The sequence below is a fragment of the Bubalus kerabau genome, chromosome 13 (assembly GCF_029407905.1).
Source record: "Bubalus kerabau isolate K-KA32 ecotype Philippines breed swamp buffalo chromosome 13, PCC_UOA_SB_1v2, whole genome shotgun sequence".
Classification (NCBI taxonomy): Eukaryota; Metazoa; Chordata; class Mammalia; order Artiodactyla; family Bovidae; genus Bubalus; species Bubalus kerabau.
The window spans coordinates 34,759,266-34,781,903 of record NC_073636.1 but is presented as its reverse complement, the minus strand read 5'-3'; the positions used below and the strand labels follow the sequence as shown (position 1 = coordinate 34,781,903).

The 22,638-nt window shown below is 40.9% G+C and overlaps 1 protein-coding gene across 16 annotated transcripts in view; it reads right to left on the bottom strand.

Annotated features, from left to right (window-relative positions):
• Nucleotides 1-22,638, bottom strand: part of ZNF438 (zinc finger protein 438) — a 191,102-nt gene that overhangs the window by 4,455 nt on the left and 164,009 nt on the right. For 14 of the 16 annotated variants that reach the window (XM_055543992.1, XM_055543999.1, XM_055543995.1 and 11 more), the window contains one exon: nucleotides 9,900-9,983. In XM_055543992.1, the coding sequence (XP_055399967.1) occupies nucleotides 9,900-9,983 (84 nt within the window). Of the gene's footprint in view, nucleotides 1-9,899; nucleotides 9,984-15,094; nucleotides 16,190-22,638 lie in introns of those variants that run through there. The other 2 variants (XR_008701505.1, XR_008701498.1) reach the window with 2 other exon arrangements.

The window sequence follows — 22,638 nt, the reverse complement described above, 5'->3', positions numbered from 1 at the left end:
TCTTTCATATAAATGTCTTGCTTTCCCTATTAAACTTATGCTCTGTGAGCACAAAGCCCATATTGGATCCCACTGTATCTTTGTTAGGAAACAAACGTTTCTTGTACCAAACTCCTTTCTTACTCGGTTTTAGGACAAATTTGACCCACTGGCAGTGCCATCTGTCCTGCACACAGGGATGCATGCCATACTGAATGCTGGCTCTGTGGCCGCTTCCCCGTGTGACTTGTGAATTTCTTCTCACACCTCTCAAACTGTTTATGTGTGCTTTTACAATTAAATCACCAGTATTAAAAAAGTTGATGTGACACCTTACACACATGTTGGAAGAAAAACAAAAAGATACAGAGTGATAAGTAAAGACACAGAGACAACATAAAAAATACATGGATCACACAAAAAGGGCCTTCCAGGACACCGATGGGAACAATTTTAACTGACAGGCTAACACTTCATATTTGAGATTTATTAGGCTGACCCAAAAAGCCATGATTACCGCTCTGAGGGGACAATTATGGAAACATTTCCATGCACTGCTTCTAAGGACTGAATCATTGGTTTTCTCCCCTAAGGCCTCAAGCTCCTGAGTCCTGGCTGCAGAAGAACTCATTTCTGAGTACCTCGTATCAGTCAGCTTGTGTTTTCCAGGTACCCACACTTTTCTAGAGATGGCTGCCACCCATGGTTTTTTTCTGAAACCACTGGGGCCAGATGTGCTTTGGAATTTACACTTTCAAATTTTAAAAAAGTAATAAATGCTTATAGCAGATGTTACATAACACCTCGCAGAGTCTGCATAATACCCCAAATTAAACCTATTACCACTTCTGTAGTGAAATATATGGGCATTCACAAGGTGGGGGCAGGGGGGGAATGATTTTTAAAGTTCTTATTTCAGTTTAGGCTTTGCCTCTGAATGTGTTTTAATATCCAACTTTTGATAACATTTTCTGTTTTCAGAGCCTGTTAAATTTTGGAGTTATAGGAAGAGGATCGAAGAACTATTTGTTTAGGAGCTACCAAGGGAAAGGGCTTCCCAGGTGGCATACTGATAAAGAATCCACCTGCTCAATGCAGGAGACGCAAGAGACTAGGGTTCAAAGATCCCCTGGAGTAGGAAATGGCAACTCACTCTAGTATTTTTTTCTGGAAAATTCCATGGAGAGAGGAACCCGGTGGGATGCAGTCCATGGGGTTGCAAAGAGTTGGATACAACTGCCTGCTACTTCATGCCATGTCATGTCATGTCATGCCATGTGAAAGGTATAAAGATGAAATGATACAGCTTTTCCCTTAGTTTGCTGGCAATCTGATGATTTTAATCACCTTGATTTTAATGTCTACAGTGAGTGAACTAACAATTTTAGCACAAAAATGATTTTTTTCAGCAAATATGTACTGACTGACCAACTTATTCTAGACAGTAATCACTGTTTGATGAAGAAAAAGTATGCTAGAAACATATTTCACATAGTATTATAGCATACATTAGAGGAAGACAGGAAAAGACTTGTGTTAAGGTTGGAAAAATCAGACAAGGATAATTATGTAATCTGTTGTTTTCCTTTTTGGCTTTGTGACCAAGAAGTTCATGGGTAAACTGACTGGTTGATCACCTCACAATAGTCACCTAAACTGATTGGCTATATCTGCTTCATCTTCCTGCATAATTTAGTTCATTTTTAAAGTTCTATTTCCACAGCTTTTAAATTTAAACATCTTTCATGTTAAACCTCCTTTTAACTTTTTAGAAGAAGTACTGAAGTAAGCTGTAAATAAATACATTAAACCAGGATTGAGAGAGTTTACAGAGAGCTTAAAATTATTGACAGCTTTTGGTTGCCAAGTGACAAAGCTTATTAAGTAATTATACTGACAGTCACAATGGTCTTTGCATCTATACAACCTATTGTGGAACAGGGAACACTGGGTGATTTCTATTTAGTTCCTGCTCCTAAGTGATGGAATACACAGTATTTATAGCAAGAAGAGCTGGAAGAAAGGCTATGCTGGCCTTAATTAGTCTCAAGTCCGCCTGAAATACAATATGTGACAATAATGCATTGCAGCACAAGACACCTCACTTGTCTGCTCAAGTCTGTCCAATTGGCTCTTCATCTCAGACTGGAGCCTAAGTCCTTGCAGGGGCCTCAAGGGCCTGGAGCCCTGGGCTCCTGGGAGTGCTCCAACCTAGTTCCTCCCCAGGTTCTCTCCAGGCACAGCAGCCTTGCTGCTGATCCTCACAGGGGCCACACACCTGAATCCCAGAGGGTTTACACCTGCCACTCTCACCACCCTGACTCTAGATCATCCCCAGTAAGGGCTGCAGCATTTCCTTCAAGTTTTGCTCAAATAGCCTCTTCATGGTGAACTCTTAGTAAAGAGAAGAGAAGAGCCTTAGTAAAGAGAAGAGTAAAGAGAAGAGCCTTAGTAAACCTGTAGCCCCATTCTGAACTCCCTGCCCCATTTCCCATTTCCATCTCCTCCAGCACACTCGCTCCATCTCATGGATTACATTATGGTCTGCAGTCCCCATCCCACACCCCCTCCACAAAAGTGAATTCCTTGATGATGGGGAGTTTATTTAACTCTTTAGGGCCTGGAAAAGGGTTACAGATACGCTCAGAAATCTGATAATTACTTGTAAAATTTATAAGTGATACTTGTAATAAAGTGATCAGTAAATGAAAGAAAAACACAATTTAAAAGCAAACTGAAAATTGCCATATTACTTTGAAAATTAAAAAAAGAAATAGAGAATAGATCTCTGGAATACTTTTTTTCAATTTAACTTGCCCACCATCAGAATAAGGATAGCACCATGAATTTTTTAAAAAAGAAAGAAAACAAACAAACAAAAAACCTTTTAAAGTTAAAGGGGAGAGGTGAGGCCAAATGACTAACCATCTGAGGAGGTAATAAGAGAGAATGGTAAATGATGCTATTGGGGTACGAAGAAACAAGCAAGCTCTGAAGAAGAAATTACTTTAAAGAAAACAGACACACAAAGAGGGGGAAAGAAGGGGATTAGAGAGAAAAGAGGAGGAAGCTAGAAGAGGAAAAACTGACCCTCAGAGCAGAGAATGGCTCTGTCAGTGTGACGAGGACCAGAAATAACAAAGAACAAAAGATGCAGCTGAAGCAACAACTGGTGGTCAAGGTCACCTCAAAGTCCCCAAAGACTTCAGCTGGGAAGGGGCTCCCCAGGTTTCATGACGGAGTATAAGAAAGCAATCTTCTGACAGTTAAGGTTCCCAGCAATGAAGCCAGCTATATTTATTGAGCTGCTCCAGAAGGGAAGAAGAGGGCTAATTATGATACATTTAAAGTAGATATGCTTCAATGAATCTTCAGAAGTTCCTATATTACAGTGGAAATAAAATCTCACATGAAGACCAATGACAGTCACAGGAAAAGGAAGCCGATTGTGGTCCCAGAGCAAAGGAAACTTTAGGGTAACTGCAATCCCAGCATGGGAGAATACTGATTGGTGAGCAGCCTGGGACGACAGAGCCTGGGGGGACAGGTAAGGGGCCTGCCACACAGTCAGTTTTCCCCAGGTTCCCTGAAATTCAAAGAGGTAGTTCCTGGGGGTAGAAAAGTGTATCAATTAGCCTCATGATCAATAATCAGAAGAAATCTGTGGGGTGAAAGGATAAGGCCTTACAGGATAAACTGAACTTACTCACACTTGCCTGGATCTGTTGGGAATTCCATACAGATGGAACAGGTGTGGAACAGATCATGAAAGTGATGTTGAGTCCCTTCTCCTAGGATCATTAATGATGAGGTGATAGGGAATGAAATGATGCATTAGAAGAAAATCATAGCAGGAAAAAGAGGGCAAGGCCATAAAAATAGAGGGGAAAACTCCTTAGGAATTACTCAAATGCTCAGCAAGAGGGTACTAATACAATAGCCAACCATGCAACAGAATATTATGCAGCAGTAGAAACAAAGTACTAATACGGGTACAAATACAACAGTCAGCCAATCAGGCAATGGGATACTAAGCAGCAGCAGAAAAGAAGAATGAGTTAGACTGATACATAACACTCTCCAAGATGTGAGATACTATCACTTGGATTTTTTTTTCAAGTAGTGAGAGACACACACAAACTAATTCCCGTGTATACACAGAATATCTCTCAAAGGAAAGCAAAGAAACTAGTCTTGGTGTGGCCTTTGGGGTAGAGGCCCAGTGGTGGGGGTAACTATAGGGTGGGATGAGATGAATGCATATTTTCCACTGAATATTCGCTATGCCTAGCACAGAGAAGGCACCTATAAATATTTGTTGAATGAATGAAAGGCAAATGAAAGTTTCCTTTTTGGATCCGATTTGCAGAAGGAGTATCTCTGGGGATGCTGGTGATGGGTAAGTGTGCGTCTGTTCATAAATGACTATGTCCAGATGACACAGAGAGCATTTCAAGTTTTTCCTTTCCTTGCCTACTTAAGGATAAGAATTGCTAGTGGTAAGAGAAGTAATTGAGTCATCTGACAGGCAGTGCATCACCACCCCTCAAGGTTCAGTCCTGGGAAGCATCAGAGCTCATTATCTCCCAAGGACAACTGAAGTGCTGAGAACCATCTCTCCCAACATTTGGCTCCTTAAAATAAAACAAGGCAGGGGCTTCCCTGGTGGTCCAATGGTTGGGACTTCACCTTCCAATGAAGGGGTGCTGGTCAGGGAGCTAGGATCCCTGACATGCCTCGAGGCCAAAAAACCAAAAACATGAACCAGAAATGATATTGTAAGAAATTCAATGAAGACTTTAAAAGTGATCCACAATAACAACAACAAAATCTTAAAAAACGTAAAACAAAGCAATTTGCAATAAAGGTCAGTTTGCTATAATAACCACAAGTTTTGTTTTTTTTTAAAGTAGTTTGAACAACAAGAGTGTTTAGAGAAGCTGAAAACGCCATGAAGATTTTTAAAACACTGAAATGGTACGATTGTAGCAAGTCTTTCTCAGCTATGCGGCTGCAACAGTGGTTTATCCCACGACACATTTACAAGGCCTCTCTCCCAGATGGTGTGATCTAAAACCCCTCACCTGTCACCTACTAAATCACAGATTTCAGAGAACTGTGCACTAAATGGTAAGTCGAAATTTCCACTGACATTCATCATTTCTGGAAATCCTGCGAAATTACCCATAACACAGTTAAAGAGGCTCACAGGACTCCCAGGTACTAAACATGGACTTTTATTAACTGGAAACATGAAAGGCTCACTCAGTAAAATTAATTTTTCACAATTCTACAATGCAAATGCTTAGTATTACAATTTTATATGTGGGCTGTTTTTAATATGTTAAGTGTATTAAAAATAATTATTTTGAAGAGTGACATTTACAGTCAGTGAGAATTTGATCTAACTGTGGATTAAAGGAAAACGAGGTGGTAGTGAGTCCTTATTATGGTCTAGAATCTGTGCTGGGTCTCTTAAGTGAATCCTTATGCAAACTCTACAAATAAGTATTACTGTCCCCCTTAACAGATTAAGCAAAAAGAGCTTGAGGAAGTTAAGTAACAGCTGAAGTCCATATCCATCTGATTCTAATGTGGACAATGGGCTTCTACTTCTTCATCCTCCCCTCAAGAAGGGGAAAACTTTTAGGCTTCCTTGGTGGCTCAGTGGTGAAGAATCTGTCTGCCAATGCAGGATGGTCTCTTGATTCCTTATCCAGGAAGATCCCAAATCCCAACTAAGCCTGTGGGCCACAACTACTGAACGGGTGTTCTAGAGCCTAAGAGCCAAAACTACAGAAGTCCATGCCCTAAGGGTCATGCTCTGCAACAAGAGACACCACTGTAATGAGAAGCTCGCACATCACAACTAGAGAGTAGCCCTTGCTTGCCACAACCAGAAAAAAGCCTGTGCAGCAATGAATACCCAGCACAGCCAGAAATAATAAATAAATAAATAAAGTTAGTTAATAAAATTAATTAATTGAAAAGGGGAAAACTATTTACAAAATTGCCCTTAACTCCAAAATATATGATATTTTATATTATATTATAACTTATATATTACATTAAAATATAGTATTATCTCTAAATTTTAAGGAGAGGGGGAAAAAATTTGAGAGTAGAAATGGCTTGTTGTATCCCCAAACTTCAATGACCATTAAAAGATTCTTTCCAACAGCCCACTAATTAGAGAACTGATGAAAAACTAAGAGGCACTTGAAGCAGATATTCAAAGTTGAGTTTACCAATTACTAACCATAGGATTCTGATGAATCCAATAAGGCAGCCAGCTATTTGTCTGGAGAAAAGACCAAGTGGGTCCTGCGTGCATCTCCTCCATCAGGTCTAACTGATGGGTGTGGCTGCACGTGAGAGGCAGCAGAGGGAAGATGCAGGTCCAGTGGTCCATGAGCCCACAGCCAAGCTAGCCTCATCAGGCTGCTTCACAACATGCCCCCGTACAGACAGTGTTAAGAGACAAGCACATGATGCAGGCGGTTCTCCAACAGCTGCAAATAACTCACTTCCTGATTTCCACCCGCAGAACCAAGGCGCAGGGTGCTGCTTCTGAACAAAGTTGCTCCCACTCGACCCTTGGCTGGTTTGGACATGGTTCCACCATCACTCCATCTAGGGAGACACCGAGGTCCATGGCTAAGTCCAGAGCAGAGAACAGGTAGAGAAAGAGGGTCCCTGCTTTTGACACAGGGCTCCCTGGCTCTAGGCCCAGAACAAGAGTGCTGCCAAGCACTCTTGGCCACAAAAGAGCCCAAACTTTTAGGGCTTGTTTAGGTTTTAATTGTATTAAACTGAGAAACTCTATTTTCAGTTTTATTGCTTGGCATCCCTGTTCTCCCTCTCACTTGGCTTTCCAATAATAAGTTCCAGTTGGGGTTCAAACTGTTTCCCAGGATGGTCTCTGGTTAAAACCAGTATGGTGAAACCCTGGAGAAGTCCGAGATGAAAGAAAGGCCTCCGAACATGGGGGGAGCTCAATTTAATTTTGTTGAAAAACCCATAAACACGTGGAGCCATCGCCCACTGGCTCCCCCAGGCACCTCCAGGCTCTGCGGCACCGTCCACAGGGCTGTGTTGAGTGCTGGCGGGAGAGACAGTGCTGTAAAGCATGCTGGCAGCATAGGCACAGTGTTCTTTGTTTCTGAGGACTCAGGATGCCAAGACCACTCTAGTCTACACATCCACAGCACTCAGACTTCACAGAATCACTCTACTAGGACCCCTAGTTCAGGAAACCCGACACCGTATGAGAAAGCAAGACAGTCCCACCTGGTGATCTTGTTTCCTGAGTCCATCCTCCTCGGCACACTTGCCCTTGCTGAACTGAGGTCCCAGCCAGCTCCCTTCCCTCCCCTCTTGCAGCCACCCCAGGGATGTCCTGGGGCTTTGAGAGCTGTCTTGCTCATCATCGCCTAGCTTAGCAAGGAAGAGAATTCTTTTCTGAGCACAGGAGATCCTTTTCTTTCCTAGCACTATTCAATGCTATTTCTTCAACATTAATCCAATGAAAAGGCATATTTCATGTGTCAGGTACTGTGCAAAATACTTTGGATGCGTTATCTCCTTTAATCCCCACAATCCACTGAGTTAGGGATTACTGCTCATGTGCATTTTACAGATACAGATTTCAAAGCCAGCAGGTAACAGACTGGAATTCAAGGCTTGGCCCAGGTGACACCAAAGGCTCTTCCCAGTTCTACCTGCTGCCTGGAAGCTGTATCCATGGTAATGGCCACCATCATAGTCTCTAGTGGGAAGACCATGGGTTTGGGGGTTCAAACAGATGTGGGTTCAACTCCTGTCTCTGTCTCATAGTTTAGGAAAGTCACTCACTCTCAGCCTGAGTGTTCTTATTTATAAAGTGTGCATAATTGTATCTGGTTGCTGTCAGGATTAAATGAAAAAAGTATCCATAAACGTGCCAGGGTGGGGCCTACCACTAGTCAGTTTCGCAGTAGACATTAGTTTTCTACTCTTGCTCCCTCTCTCTCTTTTTTGGCTGCACTGGGTCTTCAGTGCTGCAATAGGGCTGTCTCTAGTTTTGGTGCCCTGACTTAGCTGCTTCAGGGCATGTGGGATCTTCCTGCACCAGGGATTGAACTTGTGTCCCCTGCACTGGTAGGCAGGTTCTTAACCAATGGACCATCAGGGAAGTCCTCTGTCTTCTACTTTCTCTTGCCAAGAAGTATGAGGCTCCTGACACTTGTATTTGGTGGGAGGGGGAAAAAAAACACACACACACACAAATCTTGACCATGAATCATATGGAAACAGCGTTGTTGCTGTTCAGTCGCTAAGTCATGTCTGACTCCTTATGACCCCGTGGACTGTACAGCCTGCCAAGGCTCCTCTGTTCATTGGATTTCCCAGGCAAGAATACTGGAGTGGGTTGCCATTCCTTCTTCAGGGGACCTTCCTGACTCAGGGATGGAACCAGTGTCTCCTGCATGGCAGGCAGATTCTTTACCACTGAGCCACCAGGGAAGCCCAGTGGAAATAGTACTGAATCCTTAAAAGGGTATTTCTTTGTTGAGAGGGAAATGAAGGAAAATGGGAAGAAATAACTATTCCTTGTGAATGATTCTCCCAGTAAACCTGTAAAGCATTTCTTTCTTGCCTCTCTGGGGCCACCCACTCTGGCAGCTTCATCTGATCCAGCATACCAGGCTCTCTTTTCCCTGCCTGTTCTGCTCCCCCACCCAACCCCATTTTTGCATGCAGTTGACAAAGTGCTAATCAGATTAACAGTATTTAGTGAATAGGAGTGAACAGATGTGCATTGCAAAGACCAGTTTTCTGGGGCCACTCTCCTCTGCTTTTGTTTATACTGACTATTGATACTAATTGCTCTTGTTTTCCAGCTTAGCGGGGAAGAAAGCACCTCCTCTGGTAGACCTTCAGGGTGTGGGGTAAGCCCAGGTCTCAGGGGTCCTGTGAGGGACAGGGACTAGGAACTCTGGTTACATCTTGGGAGAAGGGTGAGGGCGACGGACATGCAGTTTTTCATTTTGGGGGAGAAAACAATGTGAGTGGTCGAGGGTGTGGGCAGGGCAACCAAAGTTTGAAAGCACTTGTGAATTTCAGTATTTTGCTGGAGAAATCATTAAGAAATATGTTTAAGATAGCTTGTGTATAGAAAGAAAAATTTGGCACCCAAAGAGGAACTACAGCCCATAAAATCGAACAAATTAGATATGTAAATATATCACAAAGTCGGAGAAAACAAGCATTCTTTATGAACAGGTTTAAAAGCCAATTACCTAAAATATTAACGTGAGAAAAAATGTTACACAATGTGGTTTTTGTTAAATTCAAGCAGGTAATTATTCTTTTCAAGTCATATAATTAATGTCCCAAATAAAAAGAAAATTTTAAAAGCTCTATCATTTAAAATACGGTTTAATAATGCTTGATTTCAGTGACTTTCCCCTTCATTTTAATCAAGCCCCCTTTATCAGTCCTTATTTCTAGGGGGAACTATTATGAATTTCAAGTGCCTCTGATGAGAAACAGTTGAAAACTCTGTGAGATAGTCTTATTTTTAATGCTTTGAGAAAGATGAAGTTATTTCTCTTTTTCGCAAAAAAACCTGTAGCGTTCGCAAGATTTCATTCACTATTATAAAGCAGTCGATTTGGTATCTTTACCCAAATCTAAAAATGACTGAGCAGCATCAGAATTTAACTAAGAGCTAATGATCACTGGGGGACACAGAGCAGGGCAAAGGCAACTTGTGAGATACTTGATAAGCCCATTTCCCCACTATTCTTTTCATTGTTAATATTACTAGAATTGTAAATAGGCAGTTGAACCTGAGAAGGCATTGCTCACTGAAGTTCATCAAGGTAAAAGCAGCACATCATTTCATCTGAAGTCCAAACTCCCAGAAACAAATATACCTGTACAGGTTGTCTTTCCAGGAGATTCCAGCATCTTCTGAGTCAGCAGTTTCTCCACAGGGCTGGGGAGCAGGGAGACATCTCCTGCAAGAGAGCTTTCGTGAGTTAGTATCTCAGGGCAAGAAATCTTCCACCAACAAGTTAAAAACGGGCCCCTTCTATTTACATCTTGTATTTCAGTATCAGTTGGAACAGTTACTATCTGGGATGACAGTTGGTGAAGAAAACCTTTTCCTTAGTGGGATAAACAGAAAGAACAGGGTTTCAACATCAGAACATGCAGACAGTTGGAACAAACTAGGGTGTGTGCAGACTATGCTTGACTTTGGTCAAAACATCCTGGTTATGAAACTGAAGTGGTGAAGATCACAATGTTTCAACTGCAGTATAGTTAAAAGCAAGGGGCTGGAACCACAAGGATATTCTTATCTTTATACCATTACTACAAAAGTAGATTTGGTGTATGTATATAGAACAGACCTTTTTAAAGAATGTACAAACTGCATTTTTTAAAAAATGAAATAATGGTTCCCCTGCTTTATGGCAGAGTTTTATAGATGTTCTATCTTCACTTCTGATTTATCTTTGACTCACAAAGTTTTAGGACATTTTTTTTTAATGCAAGTTTTTCTATATGTCAAATAGTTCATGATTTTAAGTCCAAATGTACAGCACCATGTATTTCTAAGTTATGTTGATAATTATCCCCTGAAACTCCTGCTTATTAGTAAGTCTTGATGGTTTCTCATTTCTTCAATCAAGGCACATCTTGCCTTAACACAGAGAGACCACCTGTGATACTGACTCTGGAAAGAAAATGAAGTGCCAGACACTGCTGGCACTGAGATCCTGGGTATGCGGGGAACTGTTTCTATGAGGTTGACCAGCCTGGCTCTGTGTGGGCTAACTCACATATACTGTACAGATTCTGAGGTTCAGCTAATGCTGACCTGAATCACTAAAAAAATAAAGAATAAAAATGAAGGCATCAGAGTTTGAAAGCTATAGAACCAATCTGGGTTCCTTTTCTTTTGAAGTCTGCCCAGCTTCTCCTCTATCAGTATCTTTCTTGTTCTCTGGATACAGCTAGAGAGCTGGCTGACGGAAACATTTACTCTCATCTCCAGGTTAGGAACGTGTAAGAGTTAACTCATTTCCCCTGAGGGGATGAAATGATGACACAACCCACCTGCTCTCTTTTCCCTGAGACTCTGTAGGTTTGTGTGCTTAGGTAGATACTCCCGGTCCAGATCAGGTTTCATGCCTGATCATCCACGGATACTCCCAGAATGCCATGGGTGTCTTTCCACAGTGCTTACCCTGACTGGTCCCCCCCTGTACTTTCTGCTCCCACTACCTACTGCCTGGAGCCAGAGAAACCGAGCCATTGTGAACACTGGACAACATCATAAATGCAAGGTTTCCAGTCTCGGACTGCAGACCAATTCCACAGTCTGTTTCTTATCCTAACAGACTTCCTTCAGTTCTTCACTGGGACCAGCCAGGTTGTTCCCTGTTGCCTTTCTGAAGCCTCACCCCTCTGCCCCACCCCACCCTATCCCCATCTCTCTCCCTTGTCAGTGATTGTGGCATTGACCTTGCAATGAAATGAATATTGGTGACTCATTCCCCCCCACCCCCGCTACCCGCCCCCACCAAATTCACATGTTGAAATTCTAACCTTCAGTGTAAGGGTATTAGGAGATGGGGCCTTTAGGAGATGAGTAGGTCATGAAGGTGGAGCCCTCGTGAATGGGATTAATGCCTTATAAAAGGGACTCCAGAGATTTCTCTTCCTCTTTTTCTGCTATGTTAGGATACATGAGATGATGGCAGTCTGCTACCCAGAAGGGGGCTCTCACTATTTAGAACCTGATCTTGAACTTCTAGCCTCCAGAACTTGAGAAATAAATTTCTGCTGTTTAGAGGCCACTCTGACCATGGTTCTTTGTTATAGCAGCTTAAAGTGTCTGAGACCTTGTGGGGAACAGAGAGATCACTGTCTCTTTTTCCTATTTTTACACTCCCCTCTTTAATGATACAACACAAATAAGTCTACCTTCTCTGGGGTAGGGGGTCAGGAGCAAGCATCTCTATTGCTCTAAATATGCACCATTCATCTGAAGTCCTGCAACATGATAGATGAAATGATATATGCCTTAATATCAGGAAATGGTCACCTGATGTGAAGAGCTGACTCATTTGAAAAGACCCTGATGTTGGGAAAGATTGAAGGCAGGAGGAGAAGGGGACGATAGAGGATGAGATGGTTAGATGGCATCACTGACTTAATGGACATGAGTTTGGGTAAACTCTGGGAGTTGGTGATGGACAGGGAGGCCTGGTGTGCTGTGGTTTGTGGGGTTGCAAAGAGTCGGACATGACTGAGCGACTGAACTGAACTGAATCAGGAAATGGGGTGTTCCCAATGCTGTGCTGTACCCACACGTGTCTCCAGGCCCCTCTGTGGCCTCAGGGCTTCTACACCATCAGTGAGATCCCTGAAATCAGGAGGCTTCCCCTGGTCATCCCATCTAAAGGCAGTGCTCAGCCACACACACAGCTCTTTTCTTTCTCTGCTTTAATTGTCCTTCACAGCACTTATTTTTATAATGAGATTGTCTCCTCCTCCTACAAGGTAAGCTCACTGTCAGGACCTTGGCCCCCAGTTCCTGTCTGGTACATGGCCATCATACAATGTGTTATTTACTAGATGAGTGACCTGATAGCTCTTAGCTACACTGTGTTGCTTTCTCCTGTGCTTTTGCTGGATACAAAACTATACAAACAAAATCAACAACTGTAAATAATCCTTGGGCTGTCTCTCCCTTTCAAGCTACTGCCCTATCTCCTTTCTTTTCTTCCTGAGAACTCTTACCACAGGTAGAGTATATAATATGTTCCCTGTTTCTACTTATCAACAGGCGTCTTCCCTTACCCTAAACCATAAGCCCCCTAGTGAAGGACTAAAATGTCCCTCCATCATGGGTCAGATTCGGTACTCAAGGTACAATCTGACTTCATCTTCCACTAGCTCTTGATCATAGTATTCTGGATCACAGATGCAGACACTTAATCTTTCTGGCAAGTCACAAGCTGGCAGGGGAGAGATGGGTTTGAACCCAGGTCTGTCTGGCCCCAGAGCTGCTCTCCTTCCATTTCAACACACTGAATGTATGAAGGGGTTTGCCGATGACTCTGTTAATATGTCAGTCTCCTCCAATGACTGTGAGTGCCACACCATCCATCTCTATGTTGAGACAGTTAGTCTTTTCAACTTTTTCCAATCAGAGAATGTAACCATCAGGAGAGACAAAGAGCTTCCTTTTCTAACAGCATGGTTGCTGAAAATTTACAGGAAATTTAAGACTTTTAAGGAAATTTACACAGAAAGAGTTCCTTCACAATGTGCTTGAATGCCAGGCTTCTTCTAGGGTGGTGGCCTTCTTCTTTTATATTATTTTCTTTTTAAAAATTTTCATTGACATATAGTTTATTTACAATGCTGTGTTAGTTTCCATATAGCAAAATGAGTCAGTTATACATATATCCACTCACTTTTAGATTCTTCTGTCATATAGGCCATTACAGAGTGCTGAGCAGAGTCCCCTGTGCTATATGGTCCTTGTTGGTTATCTATTTTATACATAGTGGTGTGTATGTGTCAATCCCAAACTCCATGGTGGCCTTCTTTAACAGAGCTTCTGGTGAACAAATAGCCTAGGTTTACACCAAAGTGAAACTTTTAAAAATCATTAATTACACAGTCTATTTAATAACACTTTTAGGTACTGACATGAGGTTCTTTTTTTTTTTTTATGATGCGCAAAAATGAAAGGAAAAAGTCATTAATTACTTTTTATAATTTCAGATAGAATATTATTTATAATTTCAGATAGAATTTTAAGTTTTCCAGATTTTTTTCAAATTCTATTCCATCTGCTTCCAAAATTGAGGTCATTGAAGAATATTATAACTGAATGAAAATGTCTGAAAATGCTGAAAGAACTTCCACATTCCTCATGTGGTAAGTCCTATACCTTTAGTAAACTTGATAGAACTAGAATCTTCTTTTTTTGGTTGTTGGTGGTGGGGACCTTTTCAGGGGAGACAAGTTGATTACATGTGCAGATGTGAGCAGAGGTCTGGCTTTGGCTCTTTCACTCACTGCTGGGATGAGCCTGCGTGAAATCCTAATCCTTACGGGCCTGAATATCCTCCTTTTATCAAGCGGGAATTTCTCTAGAGCACTGTTTCTCAAAGTACAGTCTGCTGACCCGGGAGGCTTTCCCCACTCTCTTTTCCTGCTCGTAATAAGATGTCACTTGCCTTTTCCCCACTGCTGACCTCTGCACACAATGCATTGATGGGACAGAGGATGTAACTGTAAAACTGATGAACTCAGGACGTGACAGCAAACTGTCCAAACAGCCGCATTCTTTGCCACCAGGCTCCCTCAGCAGAACAACAAAAAAGCAGGACGAAAATTTAGTTTTGTTAGACCTTGAGCTTATATGCCTTTATAAAATCCTGCATGAGGACATGACTTCCGTGGCACAGAGGCATGGTGGTAGCCCTGAGGAAAAATGCTCGTGGATGGTTTGAAGCTGAACTAGCTGCTCTTCATTGGAATAACCATCCTTACTTGAAAGAACATCTGACAGACATATGTTGAGAGATCATGTTCAGTGCTGGGTACTGGGCAGACATTTTCTCAAAAGTGGATGAGTGAAGCTTGTCATTACAAGAGAAAACATCTGGCTGTACTCATGGTCAAGAATAAAAATTATTCTTTCGAGCAGCATTAGAATTTTGGAAAACTTGAAGGCATCCCCAAGAGCCTGAAGCTTTCCTATACTTAGTAGGTTTTTAGATGAGACTGCTGCTGCTGCTAAGTTGCTTCAGTCGTGTCCGACTCTGTGCGACCCCAAAGACGGCAGCCCACCAGGCTCCCCCGTTCCTGGGATTCTCCAGCCAAGAACACTGGAGTGGGTTGCCATTTCCTTCTCCAATACATGAAAGTGAAAAGTGAAAGTGAAGTCGCTCAGTCGTGTTTGACTCTTAGTGATCCCATGGACTGCAGCCCACCAGGCTCCTCCGTCCATGGGATTTTCCAGGCAACAGTACTGGAGTGGGGTGCCATTGCCTTCTCTAGACAAGACTGGTGTTTATTTTAACAGATAAGATTTCCAAAATACTGTATAAAATGGCATATATAGAACACCTGCGTAATTCAGTGAACTAATGTTTTCTTTTTCTAATTTTATTTATTTATTTTTGACTGTGTTGGTTCTTTGCTGCTGTGAGGGCTTTCTCTAGTTGTGGCAAGTGGGGGCTACTTGTGAAGCATGGGCTTATCACAGTGGTTTCTCTTGTTGCCGAGCACAGGCTGTCGGTACAAGGGCTTTAGTAGTTGCGAGTTGCAGGCTCTAGAGCTCAGGCTCAGTAGTTGTGGTGCATGGGCTTAGCTGACCCTTGGCATGTGGAATCTTCCTGGACCAGGGATTGAACCAGTGCCCCCTGACAGTACAAGGCAGATTCTTAACCACTTGACCACCAGGGAAGTTCTAATGCTCTCTAATAAACATTGCATGAATGAGCAAAAGATTCAAGTGTCAGACAGACCAAAATGTAATAGAATACAAGAATACAATACAATACAGTTTCAATTTCACATTACAGCTACACTGTAAGCTGTTACCTTACTTGACTTGTTTAAGCTCTGTTACAGTTACCTGGCATGTTTTGGGCTAGTAGCAAAGAAAAATATCCACAATTATCTGAGAAGGCCATTAATATACCCGCTTTCCAGTTACTGTAAGCTAGATTTTCTTCAAACACTCCAATATAAACAATCTATCACAACATATTGGCTACAGGACCAGAAAAGAGTCAGAGACTCTTATGATTTTCAATGAAGCCAGACTTTAAAGATTTGCAAAAAATGTAAATCAGTGGTAAGTCTTCTAATTCTTTTGCTTTGGAAAATATAGCCAATTACACAAAATATGTTAAGCTGTAGTGAGATGACTGTTGTTATTTTATTATTATTAGTTATTTTTGGCTGTGCTGGGTCTTCGCTGCTGCTTGAGGGTTTTATCTAGTTGTGGTGAGCGGGAGCTTCTCACTTCCGAGGCTTCTCTTGTTGAGGAGCACAGGCTCTGCACACGCAGGCTTCAGTAGCTGCAGTTCTCAGGCTCTGAAGCACAGGGTCAGTAGTTGTGGTGTGTGAGCTTAGCTGCTCCATGGCACGTGGGATCTTCCCAGATCAAGGATCAAACCGGTGTCCCCTGCATTGCAAGGCAGACTCAATCACTGGACCACCAGGGAAGCCCAGATTATTGTTATTTGAAAGTGAATCCACAAATACATATTTTTTCAGTTTATAATCTCAAAAACGGTAAATCCCAATTGATACAACTGACATAAACAAATATTCAGTAGTTTTTAAGTGTGTAAAGGGGCCTGAAATTAAAATATTTGAGAACTGCTAACTAGATAAAATCTGATATTACAGATCTTTGAAGATTCTGTGATTTCTTTTGTGTGTATATGAATGAGAATAGAAAATAAAATCTGGAAATGTCTCATTTTTGGTTGACAGGTTTTTCCTTCACCTTTTTCCTGTGTGAGAATCTGTAAAGCAGATCCTTAGGAGAGTTGTAAAAATAAACTTTTTGGTAATTTACTTTAATAAAAATATAAATTACAGTTAAATGTCATTAGTTGGAAATATTAGAATACAGCTTAAATAAAAAATTTTTGATTGACCAAAGTATTAAAAATATGTAATACTTCAAATTTTATTGTATTCAATTTGAATTTATATTCATGAAATATCTTATAAATTATTGGGTTGGCCAACAGATTGTTTGGGTTTTTCTGTAACCTCTTATGGAAAAACCCAAATGAACTTTTTGGCCAACTCAATATATTTAAACTAATGACATTTTTATTTTTTTCTCCAATTTTAAGAACTATCATCACAAGATTCTCTTAGTAGTACTGTAATCTTTTTTTTTTTTTAAGAGCACAATTTTTTCAGTACTCTTAGCAAAAGGCATCCAAAACCATTTAAAGTTACTTTATCAAGACAAAAATAATCATTAATTGCTGCTTCTGATTTAAGTGCTGGAATTTCTATAAATGTTTTTAGGGTTTTGATGTGAATTAATTTAAAGAAACAACAATATGTTTACTCTACTCAAAGCATGACAAGATTTATGAATTTCTATTCCTATTAGTAGTAGTTGTTTAGTCACTAAGTTGTGTCAGACTATTTGCAACCCCACAGACTGCAGCACGCCAGGCTTCGCTGTCCTTCACCATCTCCCAGTTTGCTCAAACTCATGTCCATTGAGTCTGTGATGCCATCCAACCATCTCATCCTCTGTCACCCCCTTCTTCTCCTGCCTTCAATCTTTCCCAGCATCGGGGTCTTTTCTAATGAGTTGGCTCTTTGCATCAGGTGGCCGAAATATTGGAGCTTCGGCTTCAACATCAGTCCTTCCAATGAATATTCAGGGTTGATTTTCTTTAGGACTGACTGATTTGATTTCCCTATTGTCCAAGACTCTTAGGAGTCTTCTCCAGCACCACAGTTCAAAAGCATCAATTCTTTGGTGCTTAGCCTTCTTTATGGTCCAACTCTCATATCCATACATGACTACTGGAAAAACCATAGCTTTGACAGTATGGACCTTTGTCAGCAAAGTATGTCTCTGTTTTTTAATATACTGTCTAGGTTTGTCATAGTTTTTCTTCCAAAGAGCAAGCATCTTTTAATTTCATGACTGCAGTCACCATCCACAATGATTTTGGAGCCCAAGAAAATAAAATCTGTCACTGTTTCCACTTTTTCCCCATTTATTAGTAGTAGACTTTTACAAACATAAAATGCCTAACCTATATTCCTGGCTTCATAACATCGAAATACTGCTGTCAAACTTCTTCCCTTTTATCCCTGCTCGGCTCGTCACGCCAGCCATCTGCATAAATAAAGACATTAGCATCTGCTATATGGCAAACGGTCTCGGGGGCAGATGTTCGCATCCTTGTGTTCGTGTCACTGGGGCTGCATACATTATTGGAACAGATGTACACAATCTCAAAAGTGTTGGGCCCCACGGTGAGATGTTTCCAACTGCTTCCTATCAAAGTACATAAATGCTATTTGCACCTGCATTTATGTTAATGATAGAAAGGCAGCGGGGGTCCTGACAAAGTGAGAGGTGATGCTATGAAATATATTTACATGGTTAATTGGAGTTTCCGAAAGACTCCGCTGCCAAGTGGCTGCAGTGACGCTGGCCCAGGCCTGAGCGGGTACTCTGATGGTAGTCTGTGTTTGAAGCACAGGAAGTCTGGCGATTTCCAATGATGAAAACAGTCCTAATCCAAATTTACTAAGAAGAATATTCCTGACTCTAGTATTTTATCTCAACTAGGAAAATAGCTCCCAGTATGAGGTCTGCCTGATAAGGCTTAGGCCACCCAAGTCATTTCCATTTTGTCCTATGAGGAAACTTCCATAGGTATGTGTGTGTTTTCCATTTGTACTTCTGTCAACAGCATAACATACTAATACTCACAGCGGTATTTTGCAGAAGTTATTACATTGGAAAGTTCCAATTTGCAACACTAAGGAGTTAACCAAAACCAGCTTGAAAATGTCAATTTGTACTTGGTCTGCAACATAAAATGGTACCAAAAGGCCAAGAACAGCGTTTACACTGCTAGTTAAGATCAAAATACTTCCATATGAATGTCACATATTTAGAAACATAATATTTTGGTAAAACATAGGGAATGTTCCCTCCCCTTCCCCATAATGAGGTCACAAAGCCACGTTAACCACTAAACACAAAGCATCAAATTACAGTGGTTCTCATCGCTACTGTGCACTAAATGTGAGCACTGAAGAGACAGAGTTCACAGTAAGAGCTGTTTTTGTAGCTTTACTGGGCTAAGAACTTGTAGCTGCTCTCAAATAACATATTATTACTTGATTAACTTCACATTGATAATATCAACACTGCACAAAGTTATAATATGTGAGTTCCAAAAGAAGTTTTATTCTGCAACTTATTCTGAGATTTATATTGTGCTCTAAGAGTTTACAAAAGGCATTCCTACACAGCGGATCCTCATTTGCAGATTCTGTTATTCGTGAATTTACCTGCTTGCTAAAATTTATTTATAATCTCCAAATCTGAGTCACATTCCCAGTGGTGGTGGACACTTTGCCTTGCCTCAGCTCCCATGGTATAAACAAGTGTTCTTTTTTTTCTGTCTACTTAGTGCCACATTTTTTTGGTATTTTCTCCCCATTGTTAGAGATTTCACTGTCTAAAATAGTTTTTGAGAATAGTGCTGATATGCTGTCTGGTATCCCTACAGATTAGAAGAGTCTGATGCACCTAATGGAGAAAATACATGTGTCAGATAAGTGTTGTTCAGGCATGAGTTATAATGCTGTCTCTGTGAGGTCAATTCATGTCAAGGAATCAACAAGATATATTCAGCGAGGTGTCTTTGAACAGAAACATACATAAAAGCAGGTTCTATATTGATAGATGAGAAAATGTTGTATGGTGACCAGAGACTCACAGGAACCTAACCCTGCATTTCCCCTGGGAGCCATGGTATAGTATTAGTTAATTCAGTGTTCCTGTGACCTTACACAATGTAACTACTGTGAATGATGAGAATCAACAGTATCAATGGTATCTTATCTCATTTGACTATTTCAGGGCAAGAATTATTATCCCTATTTGAAAGAAGAATGAACTGAGGCTCACTGATTTAGCCAAGATTACAAGAGCCCAGAGGCTTCCCAGGTGGCACTGTGGTAAAGAATTCACCTGCTGATGCAAGAGATGCAAGAGATGTGGGTTTGATCCCTGGAAAATTCCACAGAGGAGCCTGGGAGGCTACAGTCCATGGGGTCGCAAAGAGTAAGATGCAACTGAGTGAGCATAGCATAGCACAGCAAAGAGCCCAGAAAAAAGGGCAGAAGAACCAGAGTTCAGTTCTTAGCTTGGTGTTCTTTCCCCAGACTGAGAAGAGAGGGGAGGAGAGAAGAAAAACCAGGAGAGGAGCTTAGGAAACAGTTCCAATACTATGTTCAAAGAATGAAACTGTGATTAGAGAACAAGACAACAAACCATTTTCAGGTTCAGTTCAGTTCAGTCGCTCAGTCCTGTCCAACTCTTTGCGACCCCATGAATTGCAGCACGCCAGGCCTCCCTGTCCATCACCAACTCCCAGAGTTTACCCAAACTCATGTCCATGGAGTCAGTGATGCCATCCAGACATCTCATCCTCTGTTGTCCCCTTTTCCTCCTGCCCTCAATCCCTCCCAGCATCAGAGTCTTTTCCAATGAGTCAACTCTTCACATGAGGTGGCCAAAATACTGGAGTTTCAGCTTCAGTATCAGTCCTTCCAAGGAACACCCAGGACTGATTTCCTTTAGGATGGACTGGTTGGATCTCCTTGCAGTCCAAGGGACTCTCAAGAGTCTTCTCCAACACCACAGTTCAAAAGCATCAATTCTTCCGCACTCAGCTTTCTTCACAGTCCAACTCTCACATCTGTACACGACCACTGGAAAACCCATAGCCTTGACTAGACGGATCTTTGTTGGCAAAGTAATGTGTCTGCTTTTGAATATGCTATCCAGGTTCCTTCCAAGGAGTAAGCGTCTTTTAATTTCATGGCTGCCATCACCATCTGCAGTGATTTTGGAGCCCACAAAAATTAAGTCTGACACTGTTTCCACTGTTTCTCCATCTATTTCCCATGAAGTGATGGGACCAGATGCCATGATCTTCGTTTTCTGAATGTTGAGCTTTAAGCCAACGTTTTCACTCTCCTCTTTCACTTTCATCAAGAGGCTCTTCAATTCTTCTTCACTTTCTGCCATAAGGGTGATGTCATCTGCATATCTGAGGTTATTGATATTTCTCCCGGTAATCTTGATTCCAGCTTGTGCTTCCTCCAGTCCAGCATTTCTCATGATGTACTCTGCATATAAGTTAAGTAAGCAGGGTGACAATATACAGCCTTGACGTACTCCTTTTCCTATTTGGAACCAGTCTGTTGTTCCATGTCCAGTTCTAACTGTTGCTTCCTGACTTGCATATAGGTTTCTCAAGAGGCAGGTCAGCTGGTCTGGTATTTCCATCTCTTTCAAAATTTTCCTCAGTTTATTGTGATCCACACAGTCAAAGGCTTTGAATCCTCATAAACAGTAAAATTCTTGGAAAGACAGCCCAGTTTTATTCACTGAATCTGAGCTATAAGAGAGTGGATCTTACTTTGGTTTCCTGTTCCCTCTTTGCTCCTTGCCTCTCCAAAGGCAATAAAATATTTGTTAAATAAACACATAGACTTGAGAACTTCAGCTTGGTGTTTCACTAAAAAACAGATTACAGTGTTTTCATAGCATCTAGGCAATAAGATTTTTTTGAAAAAATGAGAGTTTAAAGCACTTTTAAACAAAATTTAATATACATTTGAGAAACCACTATATGCAAGAATGCTTTAAAGCTCACCAAAGACAGAAAATTCATGAAGAAGCTTATAAAGGAACTAACTGAGCAACTGAACACACACACACCCCTGATATTAAGAGTCTAAAATAAGTAAGATTATTTTCCTAAACTTAAAAAAAAAAAAAAATATATATATATATATATATATATATATATATATATTATTAACTAGCTATCCCAAATAATCCTTTAGTTGAAATGCTATTACTTCTGTGAGGTGTAAGTACATATTTTTATGTCTGTAAGACATAAGAATATATTTTTAGGCTGTGATATATTTATTTTTTATAGTAGTTTATTGAATCAGAAAATCCAAGGTGTTTTTTTTTTCTTTTTACCAGCTTTAAATCTGAATTCACATGATAAGACAGTAATGGTTATGGCTTCACAGTTAAATAATGCACAGGTTTTGAAAATTAGTAGGAGTTGTACAGAGCATGTTCAGCTAACTGCAATGTTTCCAAAGGGGGTCATTAAGACCCACTACATCTTGCCTCAAAGCATCTGCCATTTTCCCAGCTCCATTTATTCTTACTCTTACTGAATAAAAACAGCACACACAATTTGATAACTATGTTTAAACAATATAAATGTTATGACAGAGCTGAGAAAAGTGTTAGAAGATTTCTGTAAGACCTTTCTACTCACAATCGTCTTGCCTACGAAACAGCAAGACTGAATGGTGAAACTGGCAAAAGTCTTCCGAGTTCTGAATGACTCCAGCAAAACAGCCCTCCCCTGGACCTAAGACTCTTTCCTGACCAATGAAGAATGGGACTTGTTTTAATTAACTGTATGGGGACTTAACACTCATGCTTAATTGGCAAACCACAGTCAACGTCTTCCAGGCACACAAAAAACATAAACTGTCCCTCTAAAAGGAACATTTGGCAAGGTTGCTCATTTGTATGTTTCCTTGTATAACAAATAACAAATCCATTTGCATTTTCAATCCCAGTGGTGTTTTCCTTCAACAAAGTTACAGTATAGGTTACCACTGTAGCTGGCCTTAGCATGTAATTTTCCTCCTCCCCACCCTAGAAACATGGTTAATCACTTGCTACAGTTTGCTGTGTTCCAACACAAAATACATGTCCTTACATTATTAGTTCCTCATTTGAAAATGTCAAACAAAAAAAGAAAGCTTTGGGAAAACCATACATCTCCAAAACCTGAAAATATG